Source organism: Acipenser ruthenus, chromosome 46 (genome assembly GCF_902713425.1).
Source record: "Acipenser ruthenus chromosome 46, fAciRut3.2 maternal haplotype, whole genome shotgun sequence".
In the NCBI taxonomy this organism is placed as follows: domain Eukaryota; kingdom Metazoa; phylum Chordata; class Actinopteri; order Acipenseriformes; family Acipenseridae; genus Acipenser; species Acipenser ruthenus.
In genome coordinates this window covers 8,819,167-8,835,399 of record NC_081234.1, presented here as the reverse complement: position 1 = coordinate 8,835,399, position 16,233 = coordinate 8,819,167, and the positions used below count along the sequence as shown (strand labels likewise).

The 16,233-nt window shown below is 44.8% G+C and overlaps 1 protein-coding gene across 3 annotated transcripts in view; it reads left to right on the top strand.

Annotated features, from left to right (window-relative positions):
- The window catches only part of LOC117397731 (fibroblast growth factor receptor 1), a 41,403-nt gene extending 25,813 nt beyond the window's left edge, over nt 1-15,590 (top strand). For 2 of the 3 annotated variants that reach the window (XM_059013787.1, XM_059013790.1), the window contains 11 exons: nt 436-586; nt 7,496-7,689; nt 8,052-8,197; nt 8,966-9,087; nt 9,469-9,579; nt 10,439-10,629; nt 11,700-11,822; nt 12,220-12,290; nt 12,885-13,022; nt 13,526-13,631; nt 14,640-15,590. In XM_059013787.1, the coding sequence (XP_058869770.1) occupies nt 436-586; nt 7,496-7,689; nt 8,052-8,197; nt 8,966-9,087; nt 9,469-9,579; nt 10,439-10,629; nt 11,700-11,822; nt 12,220-12,290; nt 12,885-13,022; nt 13,526-13,631; nt 14,640-14,816 (1,530 nt within the window). In that variant the 3' untranslated portion in view covers nt 14,817-15,590. Of the gene's footprint in view, nt 1-435; nt 587-1,976; nt 2,122-7,495; nt 7,690-8,051; nt 8,198-8,965; nt 9,088-9,468; nt 9,580-10,438; nt 10,630-11,699; nt 11,823-12,219; nt 12,291-12,884; nt 13,023-13,525; nt 13,632-14,639 lie in introns of all 3 variants that reach the window. The other variant, XM_059013789.1, reaches the window with a different exon arrangement.
- The last annotated feature ends 643 nt before the right edge of the window (nt 15,591-16,233 follow it).

The following is a 16,233-nucleotide window of genomic DNA, read 5'->3' as shown; positions in this document are numbered from 1 at the left end:
CCCTTTTACCCCACTGTGACCCCTTGCTTGCTCTCCTAAATACCTTGGTATCCCCAGTCTAGATAACTGCCCCATCTTCAGATAAATGCAAACGATGATAACAGGTCAGACTGACACAGCTGTAAATGGGCACACTAGTTCAAACAACTGGCCTTATCACACAAGTCCACAGAATAGTCCCTCCCTGGAGACCTCTTTCAAATTGTGATGTCACTACCCATTGGCTCCCTACAGTACCTAAATATCCAATCACCAGAACCCTGAGAGCCAGCCAATTGGCTAGATTGATTTTGCTTCCAATTGGCTCGATATAAGATAATGCCTTGTCAGTGTATGTCTGGTTGCTTGATAACGATGGCCAGGCTGAGATGACATGATGCTTTGAAGAGAGGTTTTTTTTTCACCATTCTTGTTGTCTCACTGGTTTGTTTCCAGCACTCCGGGATTAATAGTTCGGACGCGGAAGTGCTCAGCCTGTACAATGTCACCGAGGAGGAGAGTGGAGAGTATATTTGTAAAGTGTCCAATTATATAGGAGAAGCCAACCAGTCTGCGTGGCTAACGGTCACCAGGCCCGAGGCAAGAGGTAACGTCCAGAGACACCTGCTCCACTCGACTACTGACCGAACGAGCAAAGAAACCACCAGCTGTTTCTCTCCTCCCTCCTGCGTTTTTGTGTTTCTTCCCGGTGTTTGACACCCATGGAAAATCCTCACCTTGCCGCCCCCAATGTGCTTTTGAGTCTTCCCTTTCCTTAAGCATTGCCGAGGGGAACCTCTGACCCATCGCTTAATCTCCTTCCAGATACCCTTTCCTTAGTTTCTTCTGTTTGTTTGCTTCTATTCTTACCCTCTTGCGTTCCTCTAAGCCAGGCGAAACAAAACCCCTTGTCCCCTGTTTTATAGAACCCCTCCCCATTACAATCTCTCTGCTGCTTTATCTGCTCCTGGACTTGGTGTTAACAGCCAAGTCTGTAGGTGTTTTTTTAAAGAGATTCAGATAGCCATGGGTGATTATCAATTGAAAGATGTGTGATTTAGCTTGTTTCTGGCATCTGATTTATGTTAGTAGCACGTCCTTGACAAGGATCACATCTAGTTCAGTAACCCAAGCAGATCTCAAACGGCAGCATGTGGGAAAATGAGTTTTCATCCTTCAGAGTAAGACGCCAAAACAGAAGTAGGTTGGTTAAAGCTTGCAGTCCAGTACTGATGAATTGAGGGTAACTTCAGCCAAGTTTTGCTATGGTGGCTTTGATCCGTTTCAATCTAGAACAGTGTGAGATCAGTTAGACTTCTTCTTCTCTTGGCTAGTCTTCCTAAGGTATGAGTTGCGAATGGTCAGCCCGTGGTTTTCCATTGGCTGAGCTAGTCTTCAGATCCTTGGTGCTGCTCAGACGCATGAGCGATGGATTATCTGTGTCTAGTAAATGTATTGAATAGATGATGCCCCTTTTAAAGGACACTCCTCCATCTGGATAATCCACTGTACACATGCAAAGTAATGTTGAAAAGTCAAGGAACGCTAGCAAAATGGCCAATCAACACCTTGAACCCTTCAGTGGCTACCAACTTCTCTGTTCTGTGAGGCTTAGAAAGGAGACTTTGTGGGGAAACCAGGTAACTCCTATCTTCCTCAACTTTCCCTTAACTCTCTACCCTTTTCCCAAGCTCTAAATCTCAAAAACCAGCCGGGGGTCGGCATTCCGTGATCGGATTTTCCATGTCTCCCATCTCCTGCATGTCGAGATGGAGAAATGGGGCGGAAGCTCTGAAAAATGGTGACGGGTCAGAATAGGGGAAGCTGTCAATTTTTAACCAAAACCTAGACTAACAAGGGTGTCCTCAGTCTGGGGGTTGGGGGTGCGTGCCAGGGAGGAAACGCCACCCTCCAGAAACCCCCTCCTCCCTTTTTCTCACACCTGGTCTCAAAGGCGTTTTTGCTTTTTGTCGGTTTGCTTCCATTTTCTCTTCTAGACGGCCGGGGTTAACACGACGGACAAGGAAATGGAAGTCCTCCACTTGAGGAATGTCTCTTTTGAGGATGCTGGGGAGTATACATGCTTGGCAGGGAATTCTATTGGGCTCTCTCATCACTCTGCATGGTTGACAGTTCTTCAAGGTATAAACGGCTTTCTCTCTCTTTCCCTCTCCTTTTTCTTTTGGTTTCTTTTCTGTTTTTCCTGATCCTTTCTGCAGAAGTACAGGTTATGCATTGGAAACACACAAGAGCCAGTGGTCTGAGGAGTGTGTGGCTTGTGGCGAATTCATGATCAGATTTATTCAAATTTAATTTTAACTATCCAACCCGACAAGGACGGAGTGAAAAATCAAATATAGTGGTGCTTAGGTTTGCCTTTTTTAGGTACGCTCTTCAAATTGCTGTACAGAAATTCAGAAATAGAGAAGAGAAAAAATGGAAATCTGAGTGATCAAGTTGTTGCCTTTTAGATACAAATTTATGAAAACCATGTAGAATTCTGTAAACGGGCGCAAGATAATGCAGGCGATTATTGAGGAGTTTTACACCTGTCTTCTAACCTTGGGAAGTTTTGTTAACTTTACTAAAAACTACCAATAAATATAATTCAAGGACTCAAGCATTCAAATTTTGAAAAACGTTAAATTGGTATTTCCTCTTAATGGATGTGTCCTACATAACCCATCCTATAACCGTGTCGTTGATTTGAAAATGAAGACTAATTTAATAAGGGAGAGAGTGCAGCGTTCATGATGCGTCAGTCTTTGAAACGGACGCCACTCCGAAGCCACACCTCTTGTTTCTCAATGCGTAACGATGGCAGGTCAGCTGACTGGATCCAGCCAGCCCTGCAGCTCTCGTGGGTCCCCAAGCTGGGTGCTCCTCTCCTGGGAAGGATTGAACCCTCAAGCCCATCCGGTTCTGAACTAGATGGCAAGGGAAACCCATCTTTTTATTTCTTGCTTTTAAAAAGAAGACGTCCCAGATCTCTTGTGTACATATCTATTGGAGTTATGAAGAGATGTAACAGCCCAACCCGTACCAGCTGGGGTCTAGTGTTTAGAACATTTTACAGTACCATGGAATCGCTGGGGGTATCTTACCCAGTGCTGTAAAATTGTCTAAGAAAATTCCAACTGTGGTCTATTGGGGATCAAATCTATTCCTTAAGTTGAGTTATACTAGCTATTGAAGTAGTGTACAGCCATGCTACAGCTATACAATGTAATTCCAACACCAGCTTTATTGCAATGCAAGCTTAAAACGTTCATTGAAATATGCAGAAGGTTGTTGTATTTTTTTTTTTTTTTTTTAATTACAGTAAAATATATACCAATTTAGTTTTTTATAGCAGACAATCTTGTTTTATTTGAGCTTAAAGGCAGAAATCTAAGATATGCTAAAATGAGATCTGGTGACCTTTTCATTTTTAAAAAAGCAAATCCATCATTTTTTTTTCTTTTTCTAAATGAAGTATTAAAAAAAATTGTTTGGGTGGGATAATTGACAAGAAGGCCTCGAGAGCGCCCCCTCTCTGTCTCCTCCTCTCATGGCATCTCCTCTCTGGAGCATGCCCAGTTGAAGCCGCTTCACTTCCTGTCGAAGAGGCCGTTCAGCTGCTGTTGGGGGCGTGGCTCTGATAATTGAAGGTCTTGTGGGAAGCTTCCTTCCAGTTTCTGAGGAACAGCTTCCTCAGTTATCAGCCTCTTGTCATTAAACCCCCCAGACACAAGGGGGTGCTGTCTTATGTTTTCCCTGGTTGCTGGGTGTTGGCCGGGGTGCAAATTCTATGCTGGTATTTTTCTGCAAGTATAGAAGGATACGATTTGAGATTGACTGATTTCTACCCCTTGAAGAAGTTTCCAGTTGGTTTCTGTGGTAATACAAGTTGAACACGTTCTTCATAGTTCATTTCTAACTTGTTTTTAATATCCCTTAGTGTGTGTGTCTTCTATTTTAGTATTTTTTTCTGCTGCAATCATTATGACCTTTCTCTCAATGCTCCCGATTTTTTTGAACGGTGGTCCAGACAAACTGGTCTTAATTTTGTGAATGCTAGATTCAATTCCATTCTTGGAAGCGTAGAGACAAGGGACACAATATAAGCTAGGTAACAAAATGGTGTCTCTGCAAAATGTTTTTGTAGAAATTAGTTTTGTAAATCAGTGTCCTTCTGTGCAATTAACTTGTTAACTAGTGGCAACCAAACAACTTGTATACTGTACTGTAACGGTTTGAGATATTGGCTTCATATACTAGGTACACAGCTGTGTTCTATGATTCTCCTAGGTCAAGAAAATATAATGAATCCCTTTTGTGTCAATGATTTTGACAAGCTGTGGCAATTACAAAGCCTCCCATCTCACTCTAGTTGAGGTAGCTATTTCGTATTTGCAAGGTTATATAAAGTCTGCATGCTCAGTATGTTGGTGGCATTGACCTCTGCTCGATATGCTACAGTATAGATGTTAAGAGTTTCTTGGGTAAAGAGATGCACGGTTTGAGGTGTGTCTTTCTAGTTGCTACACAGCTGTATTCTATGATACTCTCAAAGTTCATTTTAGAGGTGTTTTGGTAAAATATTCTATTTTGCGCTCTTCACGTGACTAAAAAAAAAATCTGGGCTTCAGCTGTGTTTCATAAACTTTTATAACGTCAAGCAGCAACCGATCCTGTGCTAAAGCCATGGCTGAACTGCATCAATCATTCAGTGCATTAAATTACCACAGTGTCACACCGCAAATACAAGATCTTGACAATTTATTACTAAAACCTGAGGTGCCTACTGAACACAACTCCATCCTGCATGCGTCTGCAGCTCTCTGCTCACGCCACTCTCCTTATCAACGCAGAGCTGGTCCGCATCATTAAAAGGAGGGTTATAACTGAACTAGGACTGTGCAGGTACTTGGATATTGTGAGTATTGCTCTTAACTAACATGTTTCAAGCAGGTTATTTAGACGTGTTCAAAACCTTCCCTCGATTGCCCTTCTGTACACAACTGAGTACCAATCAAGAACAATCTGACTGATTTGAATACAGAAGTCGTGATCCGCAAAACACAGCCGAGCTTAACCCTACCTGCCAGTGTTCAGGGTGTCTAGAAAACCAGGCTGTCCTGTCTGATGGCGCCTTGCCTCTCATTCCAACAACAGTGTTTCCAATGCAAGGTAGACAGATTCTCCTCCACTGGGGTATAAAACATGACAAATGATTGCAGCAGAAAACTCCTTTTTCTAGGGAGCTTCTGGAAACGCACAGAGGGGTTTAAAATGGGTAAGAAATGGAGTCCATGTCACACGGACGATATTTGAGATCTGTGTGTTTTTTCTTCTTTAACCTGGCTTTAATATACTGTATAACATCTATGGATATTGCATTGGGGTAACCTCTTTTTTGTGCAGCTGGTTTTGGATTTTGGGGAGGGGGGGGGGTGCTGTTGCATCCAATAGGATTATTCCTGTGTTCCTAACGAGAGACCAAACCATCAGAAACCAGTCTGGGTGTTTTACTGGGAACTAGAACTTCTGCAAGCGGTAGACTGACTCTGTGTGTGTGTGTGGGGGGAGGGGGGTGGGGGGGGTCGGAGTGGGGAGAGGGGGGGGTCGGAGTGGGGGGAGGGGAGAGTTGAGAGTTACATGTCTTGTAAATTGTCTTGTATATACATTGTTATAGTGCTGCCAACCACCATATATTCAAAATATTACTACTGGTACCTTACCAATCATTTGAAAGCAGTTTGCCTGCTGAATATCCCAGCTTTCTTGCAAGTATCTCATCATAGTGCTGTAGATGCAGTTTTCTATTGTCCCGTGTGATGGATTTACTTCCTGTGTGCTGATATTGATAAAGATTCAGTGCTGTCTTAATCCCTGCGGCACAGGAAGTGAATCTATAGCATTGATAAATGGGCTTCACCAGCTGTGAAGAGAGTCTGGAAAACAAATCGGCCGCACAAAGACTTGAGGACTGTGAGAAACCAGGAGAAACTGGCATGTAACCAGAATTTACAGAAGCTTTCATCAAACATCTTCTTAGTGCTTTAAAAAGGGCATGTAAATACCTTTCCCTGGCTGGCTCATGTACTTTATTATTAGTTATTCCACTTTCTTGGAAAGGTATCTCCATTCAACAAAGCAGGACTTTAGTTTACGCCCATATGACACTGAGTCTTAATTTGCACAGCATTTTTTTTCTCCTCTACTTCAAATATTGGCATTATTAAATAACACTCTGGTGGACAAACAGTGCGTCACAGAGCGTCTGTCACAGGTATTTCTCCTTTGCACACCGTGTACCCTCCAGTTTCCTTAGTGTTGTGTGAATTACGAGTGGTATATATTTTGCTTACTGTCGAGGGCTACCCAGGCAGTGCCCTGTAGCTGTGAGGGAGGCTGGCGTGTGGCCTGGCTTCTATCTTTGTCTTGACTCTACCTAGTGTTTTTAAATTCACAAGATTTCACCTTTTTTTATAGCCTCTGGGATGGAAAAATAGCAACTTTCCAAACAGGGCGTTTTAAAAAGCATTGGATACCTAATCTCAGCCTAAACCATTTTTAAAGCTATGAGTAAAGCAGTGTTCACACTGTTTATTCGCTGTGTTTTCTAGAGTAAAAAAATCAAACCTCTGGAATTGAATACTACCTTTCATACTTGAGCGTAATCGCTGTGGAAAGAAATGCAAAATCCGCCACGATCGCCACGCTGTCCTGCTAAATTTGGATTTGATCTGAAGGCAATATGGATCAGATGCAAGCTGCCGCGTGGTTATTGCTCCAAAGAAGGCGGCTGAATACAAGAATCACAGCGAATTAACCCTGCTGTGTGATTTAGCCCTTGGCGCAAGCATGCAGTTCAGATGTTTTATTTGCAATTTGCAAACGGATACGTTGCACATCTTATGATGGATCTTAAAGCCCCAATGAGAGTTCCTCTTGAAGCAGTAACTGGATCGTGTTTTTCATGCTGAAAGCTTCTGTGAACGTCAAGTAAAATCGCAGGCGCTGGTACAGATGTGGGTTGGCAGCACATCTGTTGTGGTTTTAAAAATTAAACTGTTTTTTTTATTGCATTAATATTGGTGTTTATGTAGTCATGGTTTTTACCCACAGCTCTAGAGTCAATGTGTGTAGAAATACTAAATAAATCTAAAATTCATTGACATAGAATTTTGTTTTCAATGTTCTTCAGCAAAGACTTCCAGTCTAAACGTTTCTTTTAGTATTTCCAAATTTAGCATGAAGTGTTTTTAATAGCTGTGGATGATATAAGTGCTTTATATATTAATCTTTTACTGGGTATCATTTCAACAACAAAGTTTTTGTCGTACAAAAAACGGAAATTGGTTTAAACGACAACCAGAATAAGTAGGAAAAGCTTAAAAAGGCTAAATTGGGTTAGCTGTGCAGGAATATGACATATTAGAGAATATCTGTGACCTCGAGCTATCTGGGGGGCTGTGCGCTGGTATTGAAGAGCCTCACTAACGTCTTTCCCCCACCCCGCCCTGCTCAGCGGACCCTCCCCCCCAGCCCGTCTCAAACCAGCTCTATCTTGAGGTGCTTATCTACTGCACTGGAGCCTTCCTCATCTGCTGCATGGTGGTCATTGCCATCATCTTCAAGATGAAGAGCAGCGCCAAGAAGAGTGACTTCAACAGCCAGCTGGCTGTGCACAAGCTAGCCAAGAGCATACCGCTGCGCAGACAGGTAACAAAGTAGACAGGGGTTTGAAACGCATATACACTCCTCCCTTCTCTCTCCCTTCTCACTCCCTCGCTCTAACCCCCTCTCCCTTCTCTCTCTCCCTTGCTCGCAGACTGGTAACAAAGTAGATAGATGGTTTGAAACCAGTCATTTTTTCCTCCTCTACACTTTGATATCCTTTACCTCTCCTCAAACCTCCATCACACCCACTCTCCCCCTCTCCCTCTCTCCCATCGCTGTCTCGCGCTCTCTCCCCCTCCCTCTCTCTCTCTCTCTCCCCCCTCCCCCCCCCTCTCTCTCCCCCCTCCCCCTCTCTCTCTCTCTCGTCTCAGCCTCTCTAACCTGCCTCTCTCTCTCCCCTCCAGGTGTCGGTTGGCTCCAGCTCCTCCATGCACTCTGGGGTGATGCTGGTGCGCCCCTCTCGCCTCTCCTCCAGCGGGACCCCCATGCTCCCTGGGGTGTCTGAATACGAGCTGCCAGAAGACCCCCGCTGGGAGTGTAACAGAGACAGGTAACCATGGCGACGCACGCAGTGCAGGACTGTTCCCCCTCAATTAGGAGAACTGAAATGATCAGGAGCCTGAGCAATGCTGTCGAATAAACCATGCCTCCCCTGATGCGTGCGTCGTGTTTAACCTCCTGTCTTGAGTATTGCCATGCCTTGTTTGTTTGTGTACCTGCTACTGAACTCGGAAGGCTTCTGCTTGTCCAGACTGCAGCTGTCGGACTGCTTTCTCACACTCGTCTTACTCCAGTGCTCAGGTCCTGACACTGGTTAGCAGTGTGCCATGGAATTGATTTGCTGTAAAAACTTAAGGTCCTAACTGGATTAGAGCCATCCTCTCTCCAAGAACTACCAACTCTGTATATTCCTATTCTTTCCTTGAGATCAGAAAATGCAGAACCTCTAGTTGTTCCAAAAAATCGTATTAAATTAACTGGAGCCAAAGTTTTTTGCAGTTGTGCTCCTTGTTAGTGGAACTCTGTTTCGCTTGACATGAGGCAGGATGAAACGGTGGATTCTTTTGAAGTCTAAATTGAAAACATACTTTGAATGTGCTTTTTATATAATGGGCTGTAGCTGGAGTGTATTGTACACATGAGCTCTCTTGTTTTAACTTTGCAAAGCATTCTGGGATGCCATGGCATGAAGGGCGCTATGTAAAAAAAGAAATTTGCGTTGTATGGACAGCTCCTAATAGTAAAGACTTGGTTGTGCTGCGATAGAAGGATTTAACATCATCTGGGTGACTAAAATGCCTCTCTGGCGCCCCCACAGGCTGGTGCTGGGAAAGCCGCTGGGCGAGGGCTGTTTCGGTCAGGTGGTGATGGGAGAGGCCTTGGGATTGGACAAGGAGAAACCCAACCGGGTCACCAAGGTGGCTGTCAAGATGCTGAAGTGTGAGTGACCAGAGCTTTGAGGGAGGGAGCTGGGCAACCTGTTAACTTATATTATATAACCATAAAGATAATACAGTAAGATTTGATTGCCTACATGTGTCAACCAGAACCTGTTTGTAACCACTCGGATGACCATAATATAATTGAATGCAGTATTAATGTGTTCATGTCACCTGATGTGTATGTATGGAATGCAGAAATAGCCTTGTATAGTTACTGCTGTTGTATAGTTATCTCTGCTCCACACGCGTGTCTCAGGTAGAAACGTGTTGGGGAGGAGCATTGAAATGTTCAAGCTGTGAAGCAGTGGGCAGTTTGGGGTTAGCGGTGTGGAAACGCTAACCCCGCCTGGCTCTCTCTGTTTGTCTTGTGGTTTTCCAGCGGACGCCACAGAGAAGGACCTGTCTGACCTGATATCTGAGATGGAGATGATGAAGATGATTGGCAAGCACAAGAACATCATCAACTTGCTGGGTGCCTGCACTCAGGACGGTGAGGGACTGGGAGAGGGGCAGGCTGGGGTGGGGTGGAGTGGGGCTGGGAGCCCCCATGGTGACTGGGGTGGGGCTGGGAGAGGGGCAGGCTGGGGTGGGGTGGAGTGGGGCTGGGAGCCCCCATGGTGACTGGGGTGGGGCTGGGAGAGGGGCAGGCTGGGGTGGGGTGGAGTGGGGCTGGGAGCCCCCATGGTGACTGGGGTGGGGCTGGGAGAGGGGAAGGCTGGGGTGGGGTGGAGTGGGGCTGGGAGCCCCCATGGTGACTGGGGTGGGGCTGGGAGAGGGGCAGGCTGGGGTGGGGTGGAGTGGGGCTGGGAGCCCCCATGGTGACTGGGGTGGGGCTGGGAGAGGGACAGGCTGGGGTGGGGTGGGGTGAGATTTGGGCTGGGGTGGGGCTGGGAGCCCCAATGGTGACGGTTCTACACATACTGTCATTTACTTTCAACGTGAATTTTGGCAGGTAGATTTTTACACATGAAAAAAATATTTAAAACGATCCAGGGTTTCACCCCGGACTGTCGGCTTGGATCTTGGCCGTATTTTAAAATTTCCCAGAGATACACAAGAAAGGCCCATCTTGAAAAGGATATAATGTTTGGAACAGCCATCCTTGGCCCTTGACAATGGGTCTGTAAGTAAGTCTTTCCTAGCCGTATTTAAGCACTGTAAGCTATAGATTATAATGGACTTGCCCCATACTGACACAAGACTCTACTGAGGTGGGGGGAATAGACTTGGACTCTTGTCTGTGAGATTCAAGGAGGTCTCAATGTTAAGGGACTTGCTCAGTGGTGTTGGGCACGGACTACACTGTGGTCTTTAACGCTGTGCTGCGTCTCTCTCGTTGCCCCTCCCAGGCCCCCTCTATGTGATTGTAGAGTACGCAGAAAAGGGAAATCTGCGGGAGTTTCTGCGTGCACGGCGCCCCCCGGGGATGGAGTACTGCTATAACCCCGACCAGGTCTCTGAAGAGTACATGTCTATCAAGGACCTGGTCTCCTGTGCGTATCAGGTGGCCCGCGGCATGGGGTATCTGGCCTCCAAGAAGGTAAGGGGAGACCTCCCAATTCTGATGTAGCTTGCACTGGATTTGCTGTGAGACCTGGTATTAACATCATTCAGTGCCAGTTATCGAGTATTAGATTGTGAGGATATGTGTGTATGAGGGGGTCTGTCCATCTGTGTGCTTTTTGCATAGACCTGGAAATTATTCGATTGGGATGAAACTTGGTATGAACGTTATTTAATAGAGTGGGGTATACGGAGAGATGTCTGTACGTCGCATTTCTAACTAGAAGTTACCCCTGCATGCTGTAAATCAGTCATTTTAATGTCCTTTTCAGAATCTGGGGATGTAAAGAGATGCCTGACACTAACCTAGAAAGCGCTTCTCCGATTTTGTATTTGAATTGTTTTTTTTAGCACTAGATAGTGAGTGTGTCGGGTGGGTGGGGGTTGCCTTTCCTAGACTTGCGCACACGCATTTTTGTATGTGGGCTTTTTGTGCTGCTGGCTCTCATTTTGTATTTAGGGAATGGGAGGGGATGCAAGTGTGGATGATGGCTTATGACTCTCGGTCATTTTCTAGTACGTGACTCCAGCTTGCCTTGGCGTCTCTGACTCCTCTCTCCTCTCTCGCTCTCTCTTGCTCTCTCTCACTTTCTTTCTTTCTTTCTTTCTTTCTTTCTTTCTTTCTCTCTCACTCTCTTCTCTCGCTTTCTTTCTTTCTTTTTCTTTCTCGCTCTTTCTCGCTTTCTTTCTTGCTCTCTCTCTCCGCTCGCTCTCTCTCTCTCACTTTCTTTCTTTCTTTCTTTCTTTCTTTCTTTCTTTCTTTCTTTCTTTCTCTCTCTCCTCTCTTGCTCTCTCTCGCTTTCTTTCTTTCTGTCCCTCGCTCTCTCTCCCCCGCTCGCTCTCCCCTCTCGCTCTTGCTCTCTGTGTGTCTCTCTCTCTCTCCCTCTGCTCTCCCCCTCTCTCTCTTCTCTCTGTCTGTCTGTCTCTCTCTCTCGCTCTCTCCTCTCTCTCTCGCTCTCTCTCTCCCTCCCTCTCTCTATCTCGCTCGCTCGCTCTCTCTCTCTCTCTCTCTCTCTCTCTCTCTCTCTCTCTCTCTCTCTCTCTCAGTGTATCCACAGGGACCTGGCTGCTCGCAATGTGCTCGTCACCGAGGAGAACGTCATGAAGATAGCAGACTTCGGTCTGGCCCGAGACATCCACCACATTGATTACTACAAAAAGACCACCAACGTGAGTCGCGGGCCTCCAGACAATGATTAAATACAGTTTGAAACTTCGCTTTCCTCCCCGGCACACATGACATCATCAGAGAAATGTACTAGGAACGCAGCCCTCTCTTTGATATGTTCAGTACTGTAGTGTCTGTCATGGGGGGGGGGTGCGTGAGGCCATGAGGACTGGAAACATTTAAAAAAAAAAAATAGATTCTGTGCTTTTAAATGATTTCCTCCTCTTGTGTACTCCAATCAAGCTGACTTGGAAAAAAAATCTCCATGGTCAAATAGGCCAGTGGTATAAACCAATACTGTATAAATAGTGTGACAGTGACGATGAAACACATGGAAATACGGGAGTGTAAGTGAAAAACAAATGCAACTGCTTTGATTGTGTTTCTCATTTGTTTCAGGGCCGTTTGCCTGTTAAGTGGATGGCTCCGGAGGCCTTGTTTGACAGAATATACACGCACCAGAGCGATGTGTAAGTACTGTGTGTCGTTCACAGAGCAAACTGCAGCAGCAATAGGCTAACACACGGGTCACAGTATATTATTAGAACACAGCAATGTGTCTCGAGTATGGTTTGGGATGTTCATTCAGTGTCCATGTATTTTTTTTCCTATTATTATTATTATTATTATTATTATTATTATTATTATTATTATTTATTTCTTAGCAGACATCCTTATCCAGGGTGACTTAAAATTGTTACAAGATATCACATTATTTTTATATACAATTACCTATTTATACAGTTGGGTTTTTACAGGAGTAATCTAGGTAAAGTACATTGCTCAAGGGTACAGCAGCAGTGTCCCCCACCTGGGATTGAACCCACGACCCTTTGGTCAAGAGTCCAGAGCCCTAACCACTACTCCACACTGCTGCCCCACTATAGTTCAAGAGGGAATAAAATGGCCTCAGTTTGTTTTTTATAAAAGCTTCAGATAGGAAACGGCTATCGTGTAGGAAGACCTATTTTACAAGAAAATATAAAACAAATAATAATGGCAGGACGTTTTTCAGTTATACCTGTAGTCCTGTGGTGACGCTGCTCTCCTCTGTCCTCTCCCAGATGGTCGTTCGGGGTCCTGCTGTGGGAGATCTTCACCCTGGGGGGCTCGCCGTACCCCGGGGTCCCGGTCGAGGAGCTCTTCAAGCTGCTCAAAGAGGGTCACCGCATGGACAAGCCCACCACCTGCACCCATGAGCTGTGAGAACCTCTCCGTCTTTCATCTGAGAAGCACATGCGCTTCCCCGAGCCTCTCAGGGCTGCTGCCAGTGTTGGAATTAGAGCTCAGTGCCGTGGATTATTCCACTGACTCACAGCCTGCTCCTAACAGGACTGTTGAAGCCATTTCTTTCCACAGTTATTTTGTATTCTGTCCAGACAGCGATGCAATTCCCCAGTGACAGGAGTAGCTATGACCTAGTATAGGATTATTTCCAGCAAGCATAGTTTTTAAGTATCACTTAAGGGAGTAACTGGGAGGTTGAAGGCTCAAAGATGATGAGTGATATATGGAGATGAGAATTGGCATGCTGGGGCTATAGGAGGGTGTGTCTGTCTGTCTGTCTGTCCATCACGGTCATCAACTCTGGTTTTGAATTTGCAGCCGTGACGGGGGTGCATGTTACTGGACACCCGATTTTTTTGGTTCTGCACCAGGACTGGGTGGCAGGCCCTGCTGACCCCCTCTTTCTCCCCCCCCTCAGGTACATGATGATGCGAGACTGCTGGCATGCTGTCCCCTCACAGAGACCCACCTTCAAGCAGCTGGTTGAAGACCTGGACCGCATCCTCATCATGGCCTCCAATCAGGTGAGATCTTGTTCATCCGTCTTCAGCTTGTTCAGAACGCAGCTGCCAGACTGCCTCCTTGCATTGGTTACCAGTTGCTGGATTGATTTTAGGTTGCTGTAATAACTTCTAAGGTCTTTTCATAGATTAGGCCTGTTTTTATCTCCAAGAACTACTTACTCTGTATGTTCCTGCTTGTTCCTTGAGATCAGAAAATGCTTTTTTTTTTTTTTTTGTAATCATCTTAAATTCACTGGAGCCAGAGCTTTTTGCTCGTTAGTGGAACTCTCTTCCGGTTGACATGAGGCAGGTTGAGACGCTGGTTTCTGTTAAGTCTAAATTGAAAACATACTTTGTTTGAATGTGCTTTTTATATAATTGGCTGTAGCTGGAGTGTATTGTACACATGAGCTCTCTTGTTTTTAATTCTGCACAGCGCTCTGGGATGCCATGGTGTCAAGGGAGCTATATAAAAATACATTTGTATTATATTGTACAGAAGCAAGTGTAAGTTCTTCTGTGCTGTGGCCAAACTGAGTCAAGTTGACCACAGTTCGACTAGAAGGTGGTGTTGACAGTAGGGCTGTGCAGGTACTCCCTGTACAGCGATTCCCTTTTAACATGTTTTACGATGTTAGGTATGCATTCAAATGGAATCAAACTTCTAACAAAACATATTTCATATTCATATTCATTATTAAGTACCAATCAATAGCAATCTTGACCTGTCATTTTTCCATGCATACAAGACATCAGTTTTTCTGTCATAGATTTCACTTTCCGGTTTTTCACGTTGCTTGTTTCCATAGCAATGTGTTCCCTCCGCAGTGCATTGTGGGATTGTAGTCCTGGGAGAAAATAATGGATCTCCCAGAATGCAATACTGGTAGATAATTCAGAGAGTGATTTACTCTTAAAGTAGGGCTAAGGAAATCACTTGAGAGAGGTCAACTATATTCACTTTTAATAAATCCTGCTTGTGATTGGATCTGGTGAAGTCGATCTAACCATGTGTTTGGTCCCTCTCAGGATTACCTGGATCTGACTGCCCCTCTGGATCAATACTCCCCCAGCTACCCAGACACTCGCTGCTCCACCTGCTCCTCCGGGGAAGACTCTGTCTTCTCACATGACCCCCACGTGGAGGAGCCCTGCCTGCCCAGGTTACCTCCGCAGCAAAACGGGGTGGGCTTCAAGAAGCGCTGAGCCGCCCCTCTCCAGACCCTCACACTGAACCCTGGAGCACAGCGTCCATCACACAGCCAATCTTGGGATCTGTTTGTGAACACTAGAAAATGTTTTGTACGCTTTGAACAACGGATCACCAAATGAAATTCTGGGATGAAAGAAGTACCAGTTTTTTGTTTTTTTTGTTTTTTTTTTGCTTATGGGACCAGTTCAGGAAGGATGCTATTTGGACTCTTCAAGAAGCTCCAGAACTGAGCCATGCACTCCTGCGTTCGTACGGGACGGTGTTGAAAATGGACCGCAAAATCCCGGGACGTCTTCAGAGGAAGAGACGTGCCTGTGTCAATATTTCACTTCTTAAAATGTTATTTTTTAAAACGAAATGTTTTTGTTTTGCTTCGCAAAAAACCAAGGAATGGCCCGACGGCAGCCTTTCTCATGTTTAATTTTATTATTTTTATATATATTTTTTTTTTATAAAAGCGTAGAGCACTGCACAGACTGCCAAAACCCCCTGGTGCTTACGCCTTTGTAAATACAGTTAGAAAATGTATAAATATGAATATATATTTACACTGTACTCCAATTTATTTCTTGGTAAAAGGCAACAGACTTCTCCTAACCATTTTTTTAAAAATATTTTCTTTAAAACAAACAAAAAAAATTGTAAATGGATTAGCAGGTGCTGAAACTGTGCTACTCCTTCTATTGATCATGAACTGGCCAGTTGTTGTCAGTAGTTTTGCCTTGTCTTGATACGCACTGCAATTTCCAATACAGCTGTTACTCTCATTTCTTCTGTAGTCCTTGTGCTTTCCCTGTTTGGAAATCATTTGCAAGCTGCGTTTTTGTGCACACTTCTTTTTACTCCAGTGTCACTCCAAGCTGTCTCGTGCGCTCTGTGTTATCTGAAAGAAACGCCACCTTGTTGACACTCCGGTTTGTTTACATTCCCCCACATAGATTCACCTTTTTAATGGCCACTTCCCCAGGTAAAAAGGAGCCAGATATACAATGGCAGAGGTGTGTGTTATAAAAAGACATCTTCAAGCTGTTCTATCTCCGATGGCAAAGTCGAAATTGAAGCCTCATTTCCATTACTGATTCATGACTCCTCCTTTATTAGGTGTCTTCAGACAATAGCACTGACAATGTTATATCGGTTTGACTGCATTTTTGATTGCTAACACAGTGGCACAGATGTATACAGTATTTGATAAGGTATAGTTAGCTGCACGAAACACCGAGAAGGACCCAGTTCTCTTGTTAAAGCTAAAGTCGCCACTTTCAAAAATAAACTTGTAGGTGGATAATATTTGGGGTACCACTGCACCTGTGGAACTGACTATAAAAGATTTCAATGAACATACATTTTGAGAGGACTGTGTCGGTACCATCCAATCTTTAAACAGCTAAAGTCTTCATTATGTTCAGC